At 36.8% G+C, this 26,208-nt stretch overlaps 2 protein-coding genes across 3 annotated transcripts in view; one reads left to right on the top strand and one right to left on the bottom strand.

Moving 5' to 3' along the window:
- The window catches only part of LOC131429611 (netrin receptor unc-5-like), a 532,527-nt gene extending 517,233 nt beyond the window's left edge, over nt 1-15,294 (top strand). For both annotated transcript variants that reach the window (XM_058593842.1, XM_058593841.1), the window contains 2 exons: nt 2,667-2,773; nt 10,748-15,294. In XM_058593842.1, the coding sequence (XP_058449825.1) occupies nt 2,667-2,773; nt 10,748-12,123 (1,483 nt within the window). In that variant the 3' untranslated portion in view covers nt 12,124-15,294. The remainder of the gene's footprint in view (nt 1-2,666; nt 2,774-10,747) is intronic.
- Nucleotides 15,295-19,558: 4,264 nt separating this feature from the next.
- Nucleotides 19,559-20,886, bottom strand: LOC131432995 (S-adenosylmethionine sensor upstream of mTORC1). Its single transcript, XM_058599700.1, has 2 exons — nt 20,309-20,886; nt 19,559-20,253 (listed from the first exon to the last, which is right to left on the bottom strand). Exons 1-2 carry the CDS (start codon nt 20,603-20,605, stop codon nt 19,567-19,569), a joined length of 984 nt encoding a protein of 327 aa, XP_058455683.1. The 5' UTR covers nt 20,606-20,886; the 3' UTR covers nt 19,559-19,566.
- Nucleotides 20,887-26,208: the final 5,322 nt, after the last annotated feature.

The following is a 26,208-nucleotide window of genomic DNA, read 5'->3' as shown; positions in this document are numbered from 1 at the left end:
ATAATCATAGAAGTGTCACAATCAGCGCTGCCAACTATACCGATTTCTCGGTATTTATACCGATTACTAGACTCGATACAGGAATAACAGATATGATCTCTCAAAATACCGATATTTCAATTTTCATACAGATAAATACCGATTTTCAGTTTTTGTGTTGGATTCCATAGTGGTAAATCAGGTCGAGCGACCTTTTTTTTTATTTTGGTCGCAAAATCAGTTTCCGCACTAAATCGATGTTTGATTTTTCGAGAAAGATATTGTACAGATAGATTTTTCCGCCAAATACAGTTTTTTGGAAAAAACAGTTGACAGCACTGGTCACAATGGCCGAAATGGAGTTATGTCAGTAAATAAGTTTGTCCAATCAAATTCGGGGTTACTTTGATGAGCGAAGTGTGCCATTTTTCGGTCATCCACCCGTTCGTCGAAAGCCATCAAGAATACTGTAGATAGATGGTTGGTCGTTATGGTCACACTGCATCGTGTCTACATTCATCAACCCTAGCCACGGTTCATACTGTCAGCGGAGGGAGTTCCTGGTCTCCGGTTGTACATACCTACCCAATGGGAGATGTAATTACCACGGACAAGGGCAGTCGTCTGTAATAAAGCGGCAATCATTCATCGTAATTATATCGAACGCTTCACTTCGAGCTTTCATTTTACAGCAGAACACTGGCTGTCAACAGGGTGTCATCGTCGGCGAAAGCATCGTTTCCATGTGATGACCGGTCGTATAGTAAATGGAGTTTTAGGTATTGATGTTTATAGCGTGAACTTTGTAAGAATCTTTTTCTATTCAGATGATAGCTGGTAAAAATGTAGAGGAAAAAGTCTCACTATTTCGCCTAACTTGCCAAAAGTTACAATCAGTTCTTGCGAAATGAAATCGATATTCATCAATACAAATTTTTTATGCATATTTTCAAGTTGACAACCGACAATAACTTCGGTTCTCAGCTCACGTGTATATATGTTATGATTTTCATTATATCCAATTATGCGTTTTGCGCAACGGTGCAGCTGAGGTCATTAACATAATTTGTTGTTTCAATATGTCCAACAGAACAGTTAATTATTGTTCGAGTCACTAGCAGACAATATATCAGCTGCAGAATGTAACGATACAGTTATTGATACAAAATTATTCATCCGGTGGCCGATGTCTGATGCGCTGTAGAATTTCAGAGGGCATACAAAATTAGAACTATTATTAATTTGTGGTGTGTCCGTCAAAGATTCGGCGATATAGCATTCAGAAGTGATGTCACACATTCATTTCGTAGATACATAGGTATTTTCAATACAAACATGAATCCTGGTTTTGAAAATACTGTTGCGAACACTACCACTAAAATGATTCAGTTTGTAGGTTTCAATAATTGATGATCAAACAAACCCACTCCACGAATACCGGTTAGTTATTTCCAATAGTATTCACATCGAATCATGATTTCTATTTATAAAACGTCGGTCAATAAGGCCCCGGTCTGACAAACAGATGGCGTCACTATTTGTAAATCACTCTGCAGTTCAATAGAGACATCTATCATATGCCGTCTTTCCAAAACCGTACCCAGGATTTCGTTTCGCGAGAGGCCCGCAGATAAAAAACATTATAACTGCAGATTGTTTATGTATCTAATCCTCGGTGCGCCTTTTACCGGCGTTTTTAACAGACACTTTAAGCTTTTTCAGTAGAATTGTTATAATTAAGTATTTAAATGAAATTGGTGACTGAGCCCGAGAAAAAGTTATTGTTTTACATATCTCAACGTTTAGTGTCATGCCATTTCTGTTACACATGTCTAAATCTATCGAAGCTCACCTCCCAACAATTATAGGAACAAACATTTAAAAACTATCTAGATAGCTTATAACACCTGGCATCACTAGGGGATTCGTCTCACTTTAGATGGGACCGTTTAATATCGTTCCGTCAGACGAACTGCGAACTTTTTACATATGATTCAATTTGTTTTTCAAGTGCTTGATCCTATATAATCCTACATAAGCGCAGTAATGCTACAAATTCGCAGCTTAGTGCTGTTTCTCTTACATTTTGAAATAAATTGAGGACTGCATAACGATGCACGGCTACCGTATACTAATTCCTGTCGACAAAGTAGGGCGCACATACCTAATGGTGTGTGATTCGCATCACGAAGCGTGTTTAAAATATCCCGTGGCCATTTATCAAAAATTACATTATGACACTATTTAGTCTATGACTGCGATACTCCGCAGCCGGCCACAAAACTGCAGAACGATGGCTCGCCTGTCAGGGTAATTATTTTTCTACAAATGAATGACATTACACGCGAAATTTATAAAAATGTCCAACCATAACAGCAACAAGCTTACATTCACATCTAATTACCATTAACTCGTTTTTTGCCACTAGTAGTTGGTTAAAAACCAATAATTAATTCTCCGCTGCACTCATATTCCATTTAAAAGCACAGTACCCTGGAATATAATTTATGTCTCGATCGTGCCTATGGGATGTCCTCGCTCTCGTCTCTTCACCGTTGTACCATGTTCCTGTGACAACTACAAGATGCACTCATTCAAAGTCCAATGTTTATTGCAGCTCCAACATCCTCGGACGATTTCCTGCCTCACCAACTGATCTTTGGTTTCTTTCTTTTTTTTCATTTCAGCTACATGTACCCGCTAGACAAAATCAGCATCAATGAATCATACTCGTCGTCCAGTTATTCGAAACGTGTCTGCAGCGTAGAATCCCTGGCCACATCAACCAACACATGTAAGTTGCTCCCACTTCGCACTGCTAAATGAACTTTAACGGTCATGTCTCGCCGGTCAGAGCAGCAATCGGCGTCGTCATCTGCACCGACGATGTCTGTTTTGCGCGCAAAATTGACGAATTGATTGACAGCGAAGGCGAAATTAAGACCTGTAGCTGTCACTAGTTGTCATAATTGAATGTGTCGCCCCCTTATTTTTTTTTTTTTTTGGCACTTTGTCGGCCTCCGCCGCAAAAGTGCGTGCGCCATTTTGATCGTTTGCCAGTGATTGATTCCTGCGAGCAAGTATTTTTACTTTTACTATTTGGAATATTATCCGATCATTCTGTTTTGGCATGAGTGATGGCTTCACGCAGGGTCAACGACATCAAATGATTTCTGTACTCTTTGAATTTGTTGTTGAATCTCGGCGAAACAGAATTTTACGGAGATTTACTCTGACGATTGGTCGGTGATCGTAACATTGACAGCTTTCAGTTTTTGCCGATTTCACCACAAAAGGTTTTGAGCCAAGAGTAGATCGTCAACGGGTAGCGTAAAAATGGATCACGTTTCAATATTGTTCTTCGTAATTCGGAAGTACAAATGTATGAACTACTTTGGATAAAAGCGGTCAAAAGGGTCGGAAAGGAAAAATGACCACAACACTTACTGTGGTCACTCACTCGCTTACTAAAAATTTTGTTGATTTTTCTACAACAGAAACGTTTATTTATTTGTTTGGTTTTTGATATCAGATTTTCTCAAAGTCAATTTCGTTGATTTTTAATGGTCGGAAAATATTTCAGAAGTACACCCAAACCTCCATTTCCCAAGTAGCACATGTAACTTGTTCATAAAAAATAAAAACAAAGCAGATGCTGCATAATGGTCGCATGACAAACACGACGAAACAATTCGTATTATGATGGTGACAATGAAGTCAAAATAATGTTACGAATCGGCATCTCATCATACTAATTTACAATAAGTTCCAACGTAACTTTTCAGAAATCTAACTCTTACAGCGTGCTCGCATTGACCGTTTTTAGTCACCAACTGGTCACCGTAACAAAATGCGACAATGAAAAAGTGACACACTATAGGACAAAGTTAAGTAATGATTTCATATCGGTTACCGTATTCGTTGTAATGCAACAAAGAAATACAATTACAGTGTCGGTTGAAAGCTTCCGTACACTATGCCGGTCAATAATACCGAATCAATAAGTAAAAAAAATAGAAAATTCCTTCAGTTGAAAAAATTGGCAAAAGTTAAATCTGCGCTTATACACAAATTTTTTAACGGTACATGTTTCCTTTTGGGGAAGTACATTCGCACTACCAGGGAGAATATTTCTACACTTTGTCACGGCAGTGTATGCATGGAAAAACTTATGCCAATGGCTACCATTATGACCAGGGAATGAAAAATTCATTAAATTTGAAAACAGTCAATTTTTAATTATTCCGATGCCAACTGTTCTAACTTTGGTATATGAAAAACTAATATTAATCACAAAAAAGTTCTAACTGAACACATTTAGACATTTTATCTGTAAATTCCATATGACGGGAATAAAAATATGAATATTATTTTGTATGTCGATGTTCTGAAACCCAAAATATCGAAGGCGCGCACGTTTTTAATAAGTATAATGATCAACTTCATCATAAATATCGAATAGCACTTAGGTTTTGAGTAGATATAGTTAGTTTAAAGAATATTGAGTTCTATATTTTAGCTCTCATTATCGGATGCCAATTTTTGGTCGTAAATGTTGAATGGGAAAAACATCAACAAATTGCAACTTGACACAAACTTATATTTTCTGTTTCATTGTAACTGATGTGCGCGCTGAATCAAATCAAATATTCTTTACTGAGAAGTTGTTTGGCAACCCTTCGTAAGTCGCACAAGCTCCGCCTCTTACGCTTTTCAGGTTACATAGCAGTTATAATGCACGTTGCAAAGTCTTCAACTTGTTCCATGAATTTGTGTCATATAAGTTACTGTCATTGAAGTGTAATAACGTGTGCTACTTGGGTTACGTAACATATATGTATATATGTATTAATATACGTACGCATGTGCGCAAATATTTGAATTTTTTAATTCATATAAATATTTGTGAAGTAAAAGCGATCATTTATATGTATAAATATTTACACATATACGCAAACGAGTGAGTGTGTAAGCATACATACATACATATATAAGATACGTAAATGGAGGTTTGAGTGTATCTACAACTGAGCATTACGTACCAAAAGAACTAGCCCCCAGTAACACATGTAACTTATTGTAATTCCAATATGTTCTACAATTGTTTTAGATTTATTATTTATTTTAGATATGTTTAGAAAGATTTTTCAACATATTAACATCGGTTGTGCAACTTCACTACCGAAAAAATTATTGTAGCACAACTTTGAGTACATCTAAAACAATTGTGCAGCATATAGCCAGCTTGTCCATGTTGGACTAGCAGTTACAGATATTTTGCAAACATTTCTCCATCGTTATGTTAAAAGAAATGTACTATAAGAATTGGCCCACCTATCGACATAAATTAATAAATCTCTTGTAAAAAAAAATATATGAGCGAAATGATGCTCTCCGCAAGGTAAAAATTGATACGTCGGATTAAGAATCTTTTCCACTGAGTTTTGGCTGCCTCATAAATTATGAAGTCAGTGTGTGTTGTTCTCTTTATTTTTACAAAAAATGCCATGAAATGCAATTTAGATAATCCTTAGTGTTATTCATAAGGACAACACTATCGTTTTCGGAACACAAATAATATTGTATATACCACAAACCAATAATTGGTTTCACGTACCAGAGAAATCATTTATTCTGAACAACGTTGAGAAAAATATATGGTTGCCATCGTACATCGCTAAAAAAGTCAAATATATGATAAACGTAATTCCATAATTTATTACGACGATTGATTTTCAAATGTTATACAAAGCCTTGGCATCCCTGCAAGCAGCTGGTCGGTGTTGACAAACGAGGGGCAACCAACTAGTAAAAAAAAACTTTTGCATAACACAAGGGGTGTACCGATAGTGAATAGTTCGCGCAGTTCAATAGCGGTGGAACTAGTGGACCATGAAAATTTTTTTTTATAAGAATTTACTCATAGTGTCATGTCTGTTAGTCTGTGGTTTTATATTTGTTTTATACGGTGTCTAACTGTATCGCTGTAATTTCAATCTAGCTTGCCTGAAGGCATGTTTAGAAAGGCTTGTAACTAAAGTATCATAAGAAACAATATTTGCTGATATTTAACATGGAATCCGATTAATCTTAACAAAATTATCAATCAAGGAATAACTTAACAGGCGAAAAATTTTCCATGATAGCGAAGTGGAACTGCTTCTGAAATGATAAGATCGAGTCATTTAGATATCAGATATCTAATTATGAATCCAATTGGAATTTTAAGAAACCCTTAAGAATCGTGATTCATACCAAAACTTTCGGTTTCTTTTCGTGACTTAAAGGGAGGGGGGGGGGGGTTTATGAGGGTCTAAAGGATTATGGTAATTATTTTTGCGATTTTTTTTTCAGAGTTATCGTTCAACAAAATAAATTCAAATGTTTTGCATAATACAAAGCATAATTCGAACAACATTTTGTAACTTTTTCATGGAACAATATTGAGAAATAAGTCGGTGAAGAGGTATTTTTGAGGACGCTTCTTAAAAATCACGGTTTGCGGTGTCCACTGTATCTCAGCGCAGACTAATCAGAAGTCAACAAATCAAAGCGGCATAGTTAGAGTAGAAGTTTTTCTAGACCCCAACGTTTCTGTTTGATTTTTTTTAATTTTATTGCATTTTTGGTGGTTGTTCAAAATGAAAACTACGATTTTCACGAAAAATTTCGCCACTTTGTAGCTGTAAAACCTCCCCAAAGTAACAAACAACGAAAAGGAAAACATAGGGGTCTGGTTTTTTATATGTAGAAAGTATGTGCAAAATTTGAACGAAATTGGTGCAATAGTTTTTGAATGACGATGGACACGGACTTTCAAAACCTGCTTTCGAGAAAAACGCGTTTAAAGTGTTTTGTTTATAAAATCAATGCTAATGAGGAGTAGTTACTTCCATCGCTCAAAACCATGATTCTGTACTTTTATGCAAGATTTAAAACTATGATCTAGGATATTATAACAATCTGAAAGCACCCAAACCTCCATTTACGTAACTTATATATGTATATATGTAATAATACACGCACGCATGTGTGCAAATATTTGTATTTATTAATAGGGGAGAGTGTTCGGTTACCGACACCCTTTTATTTTAAGCTTATCACTTCTGACCAAGTGCACATTATGCGGATATATATACATCAATGGAAAGCTAGCTAACAACTGATTAACCCTTATGCACTCGAATGGGTACCCGGGTACCTTTTCGAATTTCAAAATAAGAAATTTCTGAGTTAGGTTTAAACTAAGATTCTGCAATTCGGTCAATTCCAAGAACTAGTTGGACCATAACTTCTCATGCTTTGACTTTTCATTTTACAGTAAGGGGGGTCGAATGGGGGGGCTCAAATTTTTTTTATTACGTAAACACCCGAATGGGTACCCGGGTACCCACAAATAAAAATGCTTGTAACTAAGGCAAATTCCATCCGATTTGAATTTTTTCAGTACGGGTAAATTCAGAAATTTATCCACTTTTCGATGGCCGTGTATATTGCTGTAGTAGGTTCTTCTGGTTCCCGTTAATCCGGATTTCCGTAGAATGTTCCGACACTTGTGTTTTCCACCATAAATGTCATTTACTAATTTGAAACTTTTCCAAACCAGCTATTTGAGAAAGGCCGTACCAAAATGAAACATATGTAGAATACACAACGCTGCCAACTGTTGCAGGACATTTCACTTATACATATTTACATCGCCTGAGGCCGAGGGGCACGCAGACCGAATTGATTACATGTTCAATTTCAAAATTTATTGTTTTTGTTACATTTTCATTACACTCCTTATATTTTTATTACCTGAAATTTACTACTGCTTTCACTAATTTTGATTGCATTTAATTACATTGCATACATAACACAAAATTTGGTATTGCGTGCTCCTCGCAATAGGCCTGAAGTACATAATAATTTTCAAACTGAAGATAAGAAAGTGAAGTATATAAGGGAACATACATAAAGTACGTCACGCGTTTAGGGGGGAGAGGTTTCAAAAATACGTGACAATACATGGTGAAAAGATTGAGAAATGCTCGACAAAGGGGGAAAGGAGTGGTCGAAAAATTCAAAATTTTATGTTACGTACATAACGGATGCCCCCTGAAATATATAAACATAACAACTCAGCATAGCACTTGATTTCATATAGCAATTCTTAGATAAGATTACAAAAATACGTGAAATCCGTGTATAAATGCCTCGATGTCGGAACTCATTTAGGATATCCGGGTTCCTGGGAACCAGGAGCACCATGTCCATCTTTATGGGTACCAATCCCAAAGAGCTTAAGTTCCTGAATCCAACAGTGCTAAAATTACTTCAATCGGTTGAAAAATGCTCAACTTACAGCGATTTAAAAAAATGGGTACCCGGGTACCCATTCGGGTGGTTAAAGGTGTTTTTTTTTTCGAGTGCACAACGGTTAAGCAACTAAGTTGATTTATTTGATTGGGAGAACTTCATTATAAATTTAGTGAAGTATATTATTTTTGTCCATTTCGAAACCGGCACCCCAAGAAATTTCGCTAAAAATGAGAAAATATATGTAGAGACTGCAATTGTTCAAAGAAAAAATTTCTACATTGCCTGATGGTGACTTCGCCTTGGCTCTCTTGGCCAATGATTTGGATGGTGGCGCCTTTGGTGTTGATTTGGCCGGTTTTCCACCGGTTTCCCGGCATTGAATATGTTACTGCAGCCGAATTTATTGACTTTTTATCCACTAATTAATGGTATTTATAAGTGCATCAAAGTACATTTTCCTCGGCTTTGACGATTTGTTTGTAGTCGCCATGGCTAACAGAACCAGAGAATCAAAGTTATTATTCAAATGACGGATGTTTTGAAGCTGTCAATTTGTCCACGTGTTGCATATCACCAAAGATGCCAGTTAGTACAAAAAGTTTAGCTAGCAAAAACAAAAAGAATCGAAGTTTCAAAAGTATAGTACTTCTTGGCGACAAGTTTTGACACTTTTTTCCAATCTTTTTCGAATGGTTTCGGCTGCCGAGACATGTTTCCTAAGATGTGCCTTCGTTAATGCCCAAAATTCCTCAATTGGTCGAAGTTGTGGGCAATTTGGTAGATTCATGTCTTTTGGGACGAAAGTTACATTTTTGGTAATTTCGAAATCTTACCGCAGCTTCAAATTGCTTTCCAGACCATAGCTTTCTTACCAAATTTTTCGACTTCAATCGATGCCTCGGAATGGTTTAACACTTCCCCTTCTCGCACCGTATAATATTGTTGTCCCGGCAAGGATTTGTATTCGACTTTCACGTAGGTTTCGTCGTCCACGATTATGCAGTTCGAATTTCCAGCAAGAATCGTAATGGACAGCTTTCGAACCCTCGGCCTGATCGATGCTTCTTGTTTTGGACTACGTTTTGGTTGTTTCTGCTTTTAATAGTTTCGAAGATTCAAACGTTCTTCAGCACGAAGAACATTTGACTTCGAAGTGCCCACTTTTTTGGCTTGTAACCTACTTCTTTTGTTCGAACGCCTTCAGTATACGTTTATCCAACTGAGGGTTAGCAGGACCTATTTTTCGACCCGTTTTCGGTTTATCCTCAAAGGTGTTATCCTCACCGAACTTCCTGATTGCATTTCGCACGGCTTTTTCACTTACTCCTTCCATTTTTGCTATCTTTCTCAGTGACAGTCCGCGTTCTGTGCACCTTTTGTACACAATTTTTCGACGTTGTTCTGCTGAAAGTCCACGCATTTCGAAACAAACTAATGAAAACGAATAAACAACTACACAAGTGGTTAGAGAATAGTGTAAGCAACAGGACGCAGCCATGTAAATGGACAGATTCTGAACCATTGCGAAATGGCAGCGATTTTTGGTTACGTCCATACTTTCTGGGACAGTCTTTAAAAAAGTCAGAAAAAAATTTGGTGTTGATTTTCACGTAATTGAAAGCGTCTGTTTGCTTCGGGATTCAGCACTAAAAGAACGTGCTGCTATTACACACCCATGACATTTGTCGGAATGACGCTATCTGCTTTCTGTCAAAAGTTACGGTGGGGTTCCGGTAACCGAACACTGTCCGCAACCAAACACCTTCCCCTACATATAAATATTGGTGAAGTAAAAGTGATCATTCATATGTATAAATCTATACACATATACATATATGTATAAATCTATACATTGAATATAATTTTTCATGAAATACGACGCTCCATTTATGTACATCTTATAAGATGTAAAATCACAAGGTGTTTTCGAACTGTGTATATATGGCTCGTAAATGAAGGTTTGGGTGTACTATGTTTTCTTTAAACTTATTGTTTATTTCTTATTGAACTGTTAATTTATTAGTATTTTACTCTGCTGTTTTTCGACGTCATGTTTCAGTATATTCGAAATAAGATGAATTATTATACAAATTTTTGAAACAAATAACGCTTAAAATCATACAGAAGAGTATCGGGGTTCTTTATTCAGAAGCATTTTTATAGTCTAAAAAAACATATGCAAGAAAATGATTGTTTGACTCAACAAATGAGCTTCAGTAAATTATGGACGCGCACTATCAACATTTATGGGGAATCTGAATCAGGAATAAAAAATTATTGCCTTATATGGCACGTTTCTCAGGTTATTTTGAAATCTGTGCCTTGTAAGGGGGCAAGGCTGACGAGAATGAATTGCAAGAACTTTTTTTATGGTTGAGATATTGGAAAAATATACAAAACAATTCTCGAACCGTTTCCTCAATACCTGTTTCAAACTAACTTAATTTCATTTTTTTATTTCCAGCTGGAGAATCCAACTACGACCATGCGGTAGTTGCCAATTCAGCACTTTCGGCATCAACCCTTGATCAGCCAGCAGCCGGATTTCGTACTACCGATTGCACCCAAATGACATTAACACTGGCCGGGGCACTGATGCGGCTCAACACCTACTCCGTTGCCCTGCTGGTCCCCGAAGGAGCCGCTTCGAAGCATCAGAAGCAAAACATAGTCCTGTCGATCGTGAAAGATGATAAGTTTTCGATCCAAAGTCAGGGTTCCAAAATAACCTGCCTCAGTCCGGTTGTGTGCTGTGGACCCCCGGACACCAAAATACACAAATCGATCGTATTGAAGGTGCCTCACTGTGCGGAGAATTTGTCCAACTGGCAGTTCTCATTGTACCACTCGCCGGACAGCGCGACCCGGTGGAGTGAAGTAGTTACCCTCGGTAAGGAGAACATCAACACTCCGGCCTTCGTGCAGATCGATAAACGGTACGCATACATCTTGGCAGAGGCATTCGGCAAGTATGTGTTGGTAGGAGAATCTGCCAACGATATACAAGAAAGAGTGGCATGCAAGAAACTGCGAATGTTCATCTGCGGACCTTCGACCGTACCGGAGTTCTCGGACGTTAGTATACGAATCTACATCGTGGAGGATAATCCGGGAGCGGAGGAACGATGTCGATACTGTGAACAGGAAATTGGGGGAGTCGTACTTGGAAAAAGTTCGGTACTCTATTTCTCGGACAATAGTCAAGATCTGTGTATAGATATTAGATGTGTGGGAGGTTGGAAGTCAAAGCCGTTCGGTGATCGACAAGTGATCCCGTTTTCCCACGTGTGGAACAACAGTAATTCTACGCTGCACTGTAGCTTTACTCTCAGTCGGACGGAACACGACAAGTGTGATTTTAAGATTGATGTTCAAGCGATTCAGGAAAACAGTGGATTCAGCATTGCACCGTCCTGTTTGAGTATATCGTCGTTTACGCCTCTCTCGAAAGATGGCAGCAACTGTCAACATTCGTCAAGTTCCTTCGAAACGATGACCATCTGCAGTGTAGGTTCGAATTCTGCGACCGGCGAGCACAACGTAATCAACACTGACAAATTCCGCCTAACGAAACTGGTGAAGAAGAAGCTGTGCAAATGCTTAGATCCACCCACACAAAAGGGCAACGACTGGCGCATGCTGGCGGCTCATCTGAATGTGGATCGCTATCTGGCCTATTTTGCAACGAAACCCTCGCCCACCGACCAGATCCTGGACCTGTGGGAGTGCCGAAACCGCGATTTGAATGCCGTTTGCAATCTGATCGAAATCTGCCGGAATATGGGCCGTCACGACGCTGTTAGCATACTACAAGAGATTCAAACGCCTTCCTGGCTGTAGGTCATTAACGTAATAAGCAGCAGTAAATTCCTACCGTAACCGTAAAGGCGCTTTTCAGTTAGCGGATAAATTTTTGTTTCGTTTCGTCCTTCAGAAGTTTGTTTTCCCGAAGTTAGAAGTTGCTTGAATTTAAAACATAACATTGATTTGTTGAAACATTTCTAATCAACCCATCAGCCACCGATGCCAATAAAATTGCACCGTGGGCGGTTGGCACGTGATTGCTTTCTTTCATGACGCTATGCTTTGCCGCACACTGAAAGACCGGTAGCCGCCCCATTATCAATGCATAGGATCGGATCGGCAAAAGGCAACTCGCCGCAAGATGCACTTCTAGACACGTATATAGGTCAAGTCAATCTTTATAAATATTTATAAATCGTTATCTCTATCGGACTCGGTTTGAATTCCCTTCTCTCATCATCAACTGAGTGCTTATTCTTGCAATGGCAATGTGTACTCTGTAACACTCGATCCCTGGTTGCCGGTCGTTTGTTCGGTTTTCGCTTTAAGTCGATAATATAGCCGCCAACGATTCCAGCTATATAATATTATTCCATTGCCAACGAGAGCAACTTGGTTAGTCGAACGCCAGCGGAATCAACTGTTATTATTTAAATTAGTATTATTCCCAGTCGATGGTTTTCTGTAGCCCTAAGGGCAATGAAACCGCGTTGGGCAATATAGTTTATCAGTTTACAATTGGCGTAGTCAAAATTCATGCAATCTATCTACCTGATGTTTCAGTTCGCCGGTTTTACTTTACCTAACTGCGTAAATGCCAGGTCGAAAGCACTAAGGCGATGTAATAAATAGTTAACGTGACTCCCTGATTCGCGGACGCGATTCGAACCAATTACAGTAGTACAGCTCGAATCAGTGGAGACATCATAGCAGAGATCGGTATAAACCTTTGCAGAATTAATCGACTGAATGTCGATTATATTCCCAGTTCCAGAAGTCTAACAATTCAAACCCTGTTTAGACCGACACGACTTCCAGTTGGTTTGAATCATTTAGGTTTTCCGATGAAACTTTCAAATATATACGTTTAGCATTTTAACATTTCTTAGTAGTTCATCGAACATTACCTTATTAAATATTTTCCATTCATTTCTAGCTAAGCCCCTAAACTGTTTCTAGTTTTGTCACGTAATTTCAAAACAAAGTTCTCTAAAATCTCAAACAAGAAAATAAATGTAAAATTTATTGTATGCAAATAACGTCGAATAAAACCGGTTCAGAAAAAAACGAAAATGAAGAGTTAACCAAGACTGAAATTGTAAATAAACATGAAATAGGCACATTTGTGAGCAACAAGCATTAACCAATCAATTTCTACTAATCGAAGCAGACGAAACGAAGCAACTGTAACTTGCAGATAAAACTAACTACACCAAATGTAATTGGTATAGAAATTACCAATCGGAAAAGCAACTATTCTATAGATCTTGACTGTAGTTGAAAACGGACTGACCGTGGATGCTATTCTGTATTCTTTGTACTCGTTTTAGACCTAATTCTATTTGTTGTTTATGTAAATAAATTATCCACGTAAGTTAAGTACTTTCCGATTACAAGAAAATCAAGGTGATAATTTAATATGTTTGAACATTTCTTTTACTGCTTTAAAAATCTGAAAGGATTTACGGATGAATTTAAAAATTATTTAAAAAATAATTAACGAACTTACTGAAATGCCTTCTACTTGAACGTACGCTATAAGTTGAATTATTTGTCAGAAAAAAATAAGGATCCTACTAAAGCCCTGTCTAACAATTTCAAATTGAAATTTATCGTACTATTTCGGTTGTAGTTTTTAAGAAGCCCGTTTTTACTGTTTGTGTGTGTAGAACTACTTTGTCTAATCACTTCCCCATGGTGTTAAAATTACTGCTAAACTACTTCTCTTCAAATACTAAACACTAAACATCACTGTATGGCAAAGCTAATCGTTGAAACCTACAAATGAAAAATGACCACATTTTGACCCTTTCCGCAACTGTCCACCATAATGGGAAAAGTGCCAACCAACAAAAAAAAAGATGCGATGAAATCGCACAAAACTTCACCAAATTTTATGATCAACAACCGAACTGCCATCAATTATCCGCCAGATCCGGATTCTGTTTGCGAATCGCACGGATTGCTGAACAGAAGATAAAATATTTGAAATCAGCAAACAATTAGTCAGCCGCGCACCATTGTAGATTATGGTCAACATTTATATACATTTTTAAACAAACTCCCAGCGAGAGCCACGAGGCGGGCGGAAACCGCGAACAGCGTATTTCTGTGGAAACAACCAACCAACCAACCAAGCGCAACTAGCGATACCCCCAACGGAAATGTTGTCAATGCAAACTGTGAAATTTATGTTGGCCAATTCTGTAAATAAAGCGACCATCCGTGCAAATTTGTATCTATTTTATTGATGATGCTGTAGAGGGAAAGTAAAAAAAACACGTAATCATAACCTAACTAACACCGGATGAGAGTCATAAATGAAACGGAACTACTGTAGTCAGCGATATTGTCAAATGGAACCAAAATGCCACATTACTGCCCGCCGGAAGTGTGCCAGAATGGGAAAAATGCAACTTGTTTCAGAAATTCAGACTGCCACAAGCAAAGTTTAGGGTGAATGAATTTATTTTACGGAGTGAAAAACCTAACAGTAACCATTAGTTATCCATTAACAATAACCACAACTGAAATGAAACAAAAAACAAACCGAACTGTGAAAACAACAAGCTACACTAGACACTGTACTGAAATTCAATGGAGTTTAAAAATTTAAAAAAAAGCAGCAAAACCAACCAACAGCGATGTGCATTTATGTAACGCAGAACCTATACATGCAGAATTTTATGTGTAAGAAGTATCACAAATATCCTATTAATATCGCAGATAATAAAAAAAAACAGTTCGGTATCGTCCGCCGAACCGAAATACTAACGGAATAGTAATGCAGTGTAATCGAAAATGTTTAGAGTTATTCATATGTAGCAGCTGAAGAATAAGTTGTGTATTTAGTGAAAGCGAGCAGTGTAGATATTTTACATGTGTAATAAATTTATGTATAGAATTTAAGGTTACGAAATTGATATATTATACATCTACGGAATTATATATTTGTTATAAAATATAACCTGAATTATACCAGAAAAAGTGACGTTTTATTCCGTCGAAATTCGATGAATTAGCGATTAATTACCAATGAAGTAGAAACAGGTGGAGCAAACATAACTCTTTTGTGTTAGTGAAATTAACTTTGCTTCAGCAAGCCAAGTAAAATTAAAAGACACGTGTTTGCTTTCGTCGCACCGCTCGAACTAGTTGACATTGAATCAATGCATGTTTATTTTTCATATGAGTCATCATATCAAACTATTTACAATGTTTTTATCAACAACGCAAGCAAGCTATGTGGTCTGCACTACCTGTTTATATCACATTGATTAATTACTACTTTAAAAAAACAAAGGTAGTGTTTTGCCGTTCTCTATAGAAAGGTATTAGAATTGCTGTAAAACCCGACTTTCTAACGAAGCCTCGGAGGCCCATAGTGTTATATACCATTTGACTCAGTTCAGACGAGATCAGAAAATGTCTGTGTGTGTGTGTGCACTTTTCGAAGATATTTTTACCGCTCAATTTTTTCAGAGATGGCTGAACCGATTTTGACAAACTTAGGCTCGTTTGAAAGCTACTGTCGAGCCATTCATCAAGTTCGAAGATCAAATGGCCGTGACTTCTGGTTCCGGAGATATAAAGGTATAAATGACGTAACCGACAAAACGTGTTGTTTTTTTTTACCGCGCAAGTTTCTCGAAGATGGCTGAACCGATTTTAACAAGCTTAGGCTCGTTTGAAAGCTACTATTGAGCCATTGATCAAGTTTAAAGATCAAATGACTGCAACTTCTGGTTCCGGAGATATGATGATATAAGTGACGTAACCGACAAAACACGTTGATTTTTACCGCTCTTATATATAAGGGTGCCAACATTTTGGGATCACCTTTATTTTCGTAAAGCTCTAGCCCACATGTACGCGGCGGGCAGATTTCCCCCAGACGGCTGGCTATGTCTGCCAGCCGTTTTTGCCGGAATTCTGCCAGAATTCCGGCAAAAGTCTGGCAACAATGCAACAACCGTTTCCGGCAGAGAGTTTCGCCTAGCGGTTATTAACGGTTCTTTTCTGTCGGATTCTTGCCATACAAGATTGGCAGAACCGTTTTGAATCGGTTCTACATTTTAAGCGTCTTGGTTCTATTTTTTCAATAAAAGATACATATGAAAGGCAATAAGTTATTGCCCTTCATATATACTAATTATGGAAAATGTTATTGTCAATGACATTACTTTCTTACTACTCAAGATTCGTTTTTTGTACGTACATGCGGGATTGACGAATATCAAATGAAGTCGAATAAAAAAAAAAAAAGGAAGAGGAGGGAAATAAACAAGACACGTACGGCGAGATAATGACGCAATTTTGCCTGGACAATTTTGACAGCAGCCGAAATGCAGCCAGCCTTCTTACGGTTGCCAGAACTCTTCACAAGCGGGAGTGCTCAAAAGTTTAAGCACCTCTAAAAAAGTCCTCATGCAAAATGTGAGCTAAATTGGACATGGGTAACGGGTGCTGCCCAGCGGGTAAAGTTTGAAAATTTTTGATATTGAAAAAGCATCATAGGAGGGAGTTTATGAAATTTCCGAAATCGAAATTTTTTTTCGATGCCAACAGTCTTAAAATTGCATGAAACGTCGAGATTTTGTGTTATTTAAAAAAAAATGCCACTAAATCTCGACGTTTCATGCAATTCTAATACTTTTGGCATCCAAAATTTTTTTTCGATTTCGGAAATTTCTTGTTTACCTGTTTTACCTTTTTTATATATATAAAAATAGGTATAGAATTCGCTCAAACTTTAGGAAGGCCGAATGTCATATACCAATCGATTCAGCTCGACGAACTGAAAAAATTTCCGTGTGTGTGTGTCCGTATGTGTGTTGTCAACTAAGGTTTCATCTCACTGCTAGGTGGATGATTCACGTTTTTATATTTAAATCTTTTGATTGATTGGTCGATTGTTTGAAAACAGCATTTATAATGTCGTCGTGATCGGTCGTGCCTGGTACGCAACCCTGTAATTTTAAGTAGTTCTCGGTTGATTTTCTAAAAGGCCGTAAGAGCATGTGACAGTTTCTCTTTGTTTAGTTTCTATTCTATAATAACCTAGCGGTTTCCATGTTTATCACTCAACTCTTTGTATAAAATGACGGAACCTTTGACTTTCAAAAAGTATTATTCCAAGAAAAGTTTTATAATCTCGTCATAATAATCGAAAAAGAAAGTAAACAAAGTGAAACTGTCACTTGCAAATGAAAGGTCTCCCCGGCACCCAGAACGCTATCGAATGGTTTTGAGATCGGATGTTTACTTTTTGAGTTATACTAAGTTTAATGTCAAAATTTTGAGTTTTTTGACAGTATCTGTCACACTTGACCTTAAAAACAGAGTATGTTTCTATACTTCCACACGGCAATAGCTTTACAAAAAGCCAAATATTGTTAAAATCCGTCCATTTTCAACGGAGATATCGAAATTTTTGTATAAGCGACTTTTCCCCCTATTCCTGCAGCAGGTGTTTTGAGCGCCGTAATGCAAAGCAATACTTGGGAGAAACGTGAAATACGATTTTTTTTACTGTTACATACAATTGTTTCGAAGTCCCATGACAATTTGCCTCGGATCGATTTTAGCACGGTTCGTTTTTGGCAACATAATCGTTCGAATATGGCATATGTAAACCAAATGAAATCAGCATTTTCGAGTTGAAAGTAATTCCATAATTATATTGATTTAAACTACTTACAGCAATAAATGCTGGGAGAACAAAACTTCCATATACAATACGACTCAGTTCGTCGAGATCAGCAAATGCGTGTGTGACAAATAATTTCACTTAATAAACCGTTTTCTACAAACTCAGATTGATATGAAAAGTAGTATACTCCCAAACAAGGATCCTGAATTACGTTTGGATCCGACTTCTGGTTGCGGAACCACAGAATGATATGTGAAACGAAATTAAAGTTATGCAATTCATTTTTCTCGTAGAAGGCTGAACCGATCTAAGATTCAAATGAAGTCTAAGAATTATCTATGATTCAAATGAGAGGTCTTAAACTCCTATAAAACATTTTACTTTTTAGTCAGATCCGACTTCTGGTTTAGGAGATACAGGGTGATTAGTATAAAAATGTCCATTTCACATAAATTAATCAGGTTTATTGGGTTTGCAGATTTGGATAGTCGATTACCAAATAAATTTATGTCAGTTTAAGCGATATTCGTTTTTGGATTCGGAATGTACCCACAAATTTTAATTCGCACTACAATTTCCCAAAGATGTCTACACACTCCTCAGGTGAATTTAACTGATTTCGGCTACACCGATTTTAGAATTCCGGTTCCAGTATCGAATCGTTTCTCAAAGCTCAATCATTTTCTCAAAAAGGCCAAATCGAACTTCAAAAACAAAACTTCAAATTAAAGGACTTAAGGTCCCATACAAAATTGGTGAATTTTATCCGATTCTGGAATTACAGATGATGAGTTTTTAAAATTCATACCGATATAGAAAATGTAAATTGTTTGGCGTTTTAATTTATGACCATTCGAATCATTTTGGGTTATGCTATTTCCTGAATACCGGCTCTGGAAGTACCATAAATAATGACGAAAAACTCTAAAGTGAAACTTATTTCGACATCTTATGGAATGTTCAATCGATTATCACACGTTAAGATTGAAATTCGATACGATTTGTAGTTTCGACATTACAGGGCAATGAGTGATCAAAATCTCAATTTGCCGTTTAAAACGACGATAATTAAAATAATGTCATGAGAACTAAAAGAGCGAGGAATATCCATGCAAAAACACATGCGGATTGCTAAAAAAAAGGTATCATCGCACTGCGAGGTGGATTAATCACGTTTTTCTCATTCATACACATGCTTGAAATTTCAATCTGTACTCTATTCGTGTTTCAAATTCTGAAAAACTCGAAACAAGTTTGTCGAGCAATTCTAAATCTGCTTTGAATTCGTGCTCGAAAATTAAAACACAGTTGCGATTTACATATTTTAGTCGGAGATATAAAATAGATCAGTCCAATGTCCAAATTTATTGGGTACATTTTTCAACACGCTACTCAAAAAATTACCTAATATTGAGTAGTTATTTTACCCACCAGATTGCTTCAATTGGTGAGAAAAGAGGGTTTGAATATTGAAACAAACAATATCGCCAAATTTGAGTTCCAATAATAGTGCTAGAACCTAAAAGCAAGTGTACCTATCGTCGCTGGAATTGCGGAAGAATTATGAGTATTGTTTTCGAATGAAATCAATGAATACTGTTAGTTTTTTAGAACATTTCGTGGTCAACAAAAGGTAGTCCATTAAATAAATCTTTAATTTCAGTTTCATCTACTTCAGTAAGAAATTGGTTCTGATTTTGTTGGTTGCTGTTGACATTAAACACACTTTCGTTAAAGTCTTGAGGTATATTCAAAGCCTGTTGCATATATGTTTCCTTATGAATAGAACACCATCTTCGAGGAACTTCCTTGTAAACAGCCTTCCTAAATACCATGCAAGTCACGTGCTCTAATTTCTCAAACTTTATTCGACAGAATCCAATGAGACCAAGCGTATATCGCCAATTTTTCATTAACTTGGCATTTGCACCCTGATGGCGAGAGTCCGGTGTAATTATTAGTAAAATCCCTTCGGGCTTCAGAACTTCGTACGCTTTTTGGCAACATTTCAGTCGTTGATCTGAAGTAGGCAGATATTCAAGCAGCAAACTGAATACAACTGCATCGAAATGACAGCCCATGAAACTGTCGGCTGAATGCAAACCTAGAGGAAATTCTAAGAAATCGCAGCAACTGACTGTATCATTAGCTGGAGCTATATCTATTGCTGTTACACTGAAATCTGGAAATACTGCAAATGGATTATAGCAACTTCCTACATCCAGCATACTGATCCTCTGAACTTCATAATCATTGTTACTAGAAGCTTGCTCTGGATCAATTCCTTTCATTATCTAAAATTCATTTACTAATTCAGTGCGAAATCATGTCGATCAATTAAAAGTATACCTTATTCTCTTTTTCACGAAACAAATTCAACAAACGAGGTTCAAAAAAGTACTCTCGACAGGAATTTACAACCCATTCAATACGACAGTTTGCTTGTTTACTAGAAACGTGCATATTCTTGTCCCAATGGCAGGTGGCCAGCTTGTGCATTGCCGTGGCATACTGATTCAGAACCTTCTGATTGCTCAGGTGATCTCTCCAAACTTGATCCGGTTCAGATGTTTTGGTCGACTCACGAAGTTCTTTGTGCACTGATTTGATTAATTGTGATAAGGCGAGTTGCTCGGCCGATGCCATGACAAAAGTTGAAATTATTATGTAGAAGTATAATTTATTTACGCTATATATCTGAATTGATATATGTTAAGTGATAATTATTGTTTGGAAGAATAATTCGATACTAACATGTGATTAGGGCATATCGTGCGATATGCCCTTTTGAAAGTTACGAAAAATAATGCTCATTACTCAAGTTTTAAACATGAAATTCGAGCATATTGCGCACAATTTCGTAGATTGGGTTTCTATCTACGAGATTATATCGATTATTGTGTCAATGAAGGTTGTAGAGCCGAGCAATGAGCATTATATTTTGTAACATTCGCAAGGGCTTATCGGGCGATATGCCCTAATCACATGTTACTACCGAATTATTGACTACAGTTGAAGTCAGGGATGCCAGGTCATTTTTTCAAAAATCTGTGATCAAACCCAAAACCTGTCTGTGAAAATCTGTGACCGTTTTCCGTACCCCAAGGCAGTTCAAAATCAATTTGGAGAGCAAAAAAACCAAAGGTCTCGCTACCAAATCTGTGTCAGTTTTAAAATCTGTGCAAAAAATTCAAATCTGTGAAACACAGATTAATCTGCGAACCTGACATCCCTGATTCAAGTAAACAAATCGATTTGTTCGACTACCCTTCAGAAACGAAAGGATCTCTGTACACGGAACCAGAAAAGCATTCAATAAAAATTTGACCGTTTTCAAAATGTGCACTCTCCTGACGAAATCGTATGCTTAGAGGCGGAACTGCCGACTAGTTGCGTTGATGTACTATTCAACTGATGCATCATGAAAGTCAATAAATAATCCGTAGGAATTAAATTGAAATTTCTCAATTAATCTCTAAACATTTCGTACTACTTTTTGTTCTCATGAATTTGTTTATTTCATAGGCAATATACATTAGCGGTTCAAATTGAACTGCCGAGTTTAGCACTAAGCAGTTCAATTTGAACTGCTCTGCACTTATGAGTAAAAGACAAAACGTAAAAATAATGAAAACGGTTATGTGCCCTAGCACAAAATTTGGCTAACCCCTAAATGACCATACCTGCATCGGCCAGAAATAGTCGAAAACACGTTTTCGTTCGGCACGTCAGAAAAGACATTGCACTTCGTGGCAAAACAAAAAGTGTTCTGTAAGCAGCAGAAACTTTACATCTGCTTAGCGGTTCAAATTGAACTGCCGAGTTTAGCACTAAGCAGTTCAATTTGAACTGCTCTGCACTGATGAGTCAAAGACGAAACGTAAAAATAATGAAAACGGTTATGTGCCCTAGCACAAAATTTGGCTAACCCCTAAATGACCATACCTGCATCGGCCAGAAATAGTCGAAAACACGTTTTCGTTCGGCACGTCAGAAAAGACATTGCACTTCGTTGCAAAACAAAAAGTGTTCTGTAAGTAGCAGAAACTTTACGTCTGCTTAGCGGTTCAAATTGAACTGCCGAGTTTAGCACTAAGCAGTTCAATTTGAACTGCTCTGCACTGATGAGTCGAAGACGAAACGTAAAAATAATGAATATACATAAATTTTTCTTCGCCGTCATCCACAATACATAGTACTTTAAACCTAATACATTTCGATTATCATATTAGTATGTTGGTATTCATTAGTTAATCTAAACACTGTTTTTATCAAGCGAGTTGCTATTTTAAATTACATTAAATAAAATACATTTATTTTGTACATGATCTTATAACTAGTTCAGTTCATCACTTTCATTCAATATCATATAGTTTGCTATTGGTTGAACTCATGGAAGAGAAAACAGTCTACCATAAAATGAAATTTAAATTGGAACTCCAATGGATTTATTGAAATGACAAAGAAGTGTCATGTATGTAAGGTAACGACATGCAAGAATGTCGCGAACTGGGACATTGGAGTTTCGTACTACTTTGTTCAACGGAATTATTAATTCTGATATAATTTCGGACTGTTCCGAGCTCAAATCGAAGATAAAAGTACGAATTCCAAAATTAGCATTGATTAACATGCATCTCAAGTACATGCATTCCATCTGTACGGGTCAATACGAATCAAATATAAACCGTCCAAAAAAAATGATCCAAATGGAACCTAGCATTCTTTTTTTAAGACGGTTTAGTTTCATTTCACTAACCGCTCAAAAACCAACCTTTGACGAATCAAAGCACAAATAAACAGACTCGCATACGAACTGTGTGTGAAATTTGCAATGAAAGGTCTAACACTTGCACCGCGATTGGAACAATTTTGCGATCTGCAATCACAACATTCTAAATAATTGTTTGTTAGTAAGCTCCTTAATTCCAGTTTATAGTAAATTTAATTTTACTCAGCAAATTGAGTCGCTAACGCAAACCGTTTTGTGTCTGACAATATCGATATGATAAACGGTGCTCCTGATTGTTCCACTGTTGCAGACATTGTACATCTGAACGAAGATAAATGTGCCCCAGAGCACGTAAAGTGCCTTAGATTGCTCGCAACGCTGTTTTATTTCATTTGGACTGATCTATTTTGGATCTACGACTAAACCATGTCAACCGCAATGCTGAGATCTAGTTCTATTTTTCGAACACAAATTTGAAACTGCTCGACGAATTTGTTTTAAATTGATGAATATTTGAAACACGAATAGAACATTTTTTTTAATTTTTAGCTTTAGATGTATGTGCAACCGACAGACGAAATGTCAAAATATCGAATGACATTTCAGAAATTGTCAATATAAGCTGTAAATGTTTTGCACTGAATAATACAGTTTCATTTAGATGCACTCTATCTTAATATCATCCAGAAATTTTTCTGAAAGTTTAGGTCAAAAATTCATATCGTTTTCGAAATCATTCATTTTTTTTTTGTTCCTGATTTGAAACATCACAATGAATAGACACAACATCAATACATTTACAGAAAAATATAAAAAAATTTTAACCCCTTCGCGTTGATATCATCCAGCTCGAGTTTTTTTTCTAGACAGTTACGAATTATACGACAGGCTGTCATTTTAGAACAGAAATCCATCACAGCATTGCGAATAGCCTTAGAATGGGAACGAATGTGATCCAATGTTAGGAATAAGGGTCTGATTAGTCCCTGAGCAGTACTAAAATGAGCTTTAAGATGTGGTTGACATACTGCTCTAAGCGACCGTCCTTTGAGGGGCACTCTATGGAAAACAATTTTTTCAAATAACTTTGATTTATAGTTCGAATATTCTCGGAAATATAGTTTTTCGTATTTTCGCATGCCATGCCATTCATTTGAAATTTTATAGTGCGTTCACATGATTAAAAGAAAACTACTGCACCAATTGCCACGAATCTGTTTCAAATTTGTAAGTTGCTGAATAGAAAGGCTCGTAAACCTGTAGCACAGACTAACAGACAGGACACTCAAATTAGATTCTTCAATCATTTTAACGGTCATTTCGAATATTCCTTTATTTGGGACAGTACTCACATGTGTCATGATGGCGCCACGTTACCCTATCAAAAACATCCTATCTGTCATCTAGACTGTGTTTATTTTTTTCATTTATCAACAGAGTTGCCATTCATACAGAATTACCTGTAATGTATTGATTTGTATACGTCCATGCGAATTTCATGCAGGATACAGATTTAATACATATTGCCAAAACTATATACATAATTGTGCCTACTTCTCATCGTCCAACGCAATACAAAATCAAACCCGTTTGGTTACAATATTTAATTGCTTCTTGTCTGCCGCCACTTAATTTCGGGTGAAAATTACCAACACAATAAAAAATAATCTAGATGAGCAACGTTGAGAAAAATAAATGGTTACTGTCTAACATCGCGATAAAGTTAAATATATTATCAACGTAATCCAATAATTTATTGTGACTATTCATTTTCAAATATTTTGATGAAATCAGGCATCCCTGCAAGCAGCTGATCGGTGTTGACAAACGAGGGGAAACCAACTAGTAAAAAAACTTTTACATAACACAAGGGGTGTACAGATAGTAAATAGTTCGCGCAGTACAATATAGGTGGAACTAGTGCATCACGAAAAAATATTTTTATAAGAATTTACTCATACTGTCATGTCTGTTAGTCTGTGCCTGTAGTATGACTAGAAAAGTTATTTTTCACTCAATTCATTTATTTGATACCTCATAAGGCCATCGTCCAAGTACCATGCGCGCGGGTGGTTTTAGGAAATTTTCGATGGAAATTTAGAAAAATTTGCGAAAACCAAAAACATACAGACTTTTGAAAAACTTTTATCTATCTGCAGACCACAATTGGCTGAAAAATTCGGAGGATTTTTTGAGTGTTATGAAAAATTAGTGTTTTTGGGATATTTCACAATTATTACACATATACAAACTGAAGCGTATTTTCTTCAGTTCATTGCAAAATTAATCTTTTTCTGTGGAGAACTTAAAAAACTTTACAAAGCTAACATTATTCCGTTTATAAATTGAATTAGCAACGTTGCCTAATAATTTGTATTTCATTTACAACTTCTAAATCATAAAAATACAACGAAATCGGTTAAATGAAATTCGTTGATTTTCCATGAAAAGCGGGAAAAGCTTTCCAAAAATATGTCTGAATGTAATCCTTGCAACCAGAAAAAGATTTATCCGAAAAAATTATCATACCATCGCATTATTTTTCCAAATGATTGTGAAAGATTTTGCCCCTGCAGATAGAAAAATTTCAAAGGGTTTGGCAAATTTTCCAAAATTTTAATCGAAAGTTTCCTAAGACCTCTCTCGCGCATGGTACTTGGACGATCCTTAAATTTAACGGAGCCGGAATTTCTACTAAAAAAGATGTTTTTATTGGGTCTCATTGCAACTCACTTTCTTGAGGGAGATGTACTCTCAATGCTATACAGCGATTATTGATCATGGTCCGCTCGCATCGTCTGTCATATTGTTATCGTTTTGGTTGATATTTCTGTTGTCACGGCTTCTGTTGTGAAAGCTGTAATTAACTTGAGTGTCATTGCATTTGATGTGAGTAATTGACTTGTTTCGCAATTGATACTATTGTTTTGTTTGCCACCTTACTATTTTCGTCAGTTGACTCAGAAGTACGGACTTCACTAGTTATCGCTGTTGAATGGTTGTCCTTATCTTTGGTTGGAGATGTCTTGTTCGCAATTTCAGTGCATGGTTTACCGTAGTGTGCAGGTTTTTCACAAACGCCTTGTGTAGCTTAGAAGTTCGTTCCGCTGCGTCGCGCGAACTTTCAAGTGTGGATAATTACTTAAAAATGGGCTGCTTAGAATGCTATTGATTAACTTTGAGAGCTGCTTAAGCCAAATCAGTCCCTTTTATCCGAACTTTTGGTTAGTTGGGGCTTCTCTTGTATATATGTTTTCATGGTTATATGCAGCTCAATATTGAACATTTATGTAGTATCTCATGTTCACGCACTTGAAACAATTCTCCTAATCAATTCGATATAACATATAGTTGTATCAGAGCTCAACTTCGGAGGATATCGTTTGAACGGTAAGTTGACTTTTTAATGTAAATTATTTTTTCTATCCTCAAACGAACATCTACATTTGCTCCAAATGGAATTTCACAGCGTACTTCTGATGCTGTACAATAAAATTAAGAAAAATGACCATTTTTT

This window comes from Malaya genurostris, chromosome 2, assembly GCF_030247185.1.
Source record: "Malaya genurostris strain Urasoe2022 chromosome 2, Malgen_1.1, whole genome shotgun sequence".
NCBI classification, from domain to species: Eukaryota; Metazoa; Arthropoda; class Insecta; order Diptera; family Culicidae; genus Malaya; species Malaya genurostris.
Note: the sequence above shows the minus strand (reverse complement) of the source record. Positions and strands in the feature narration are given on the sequence as shown.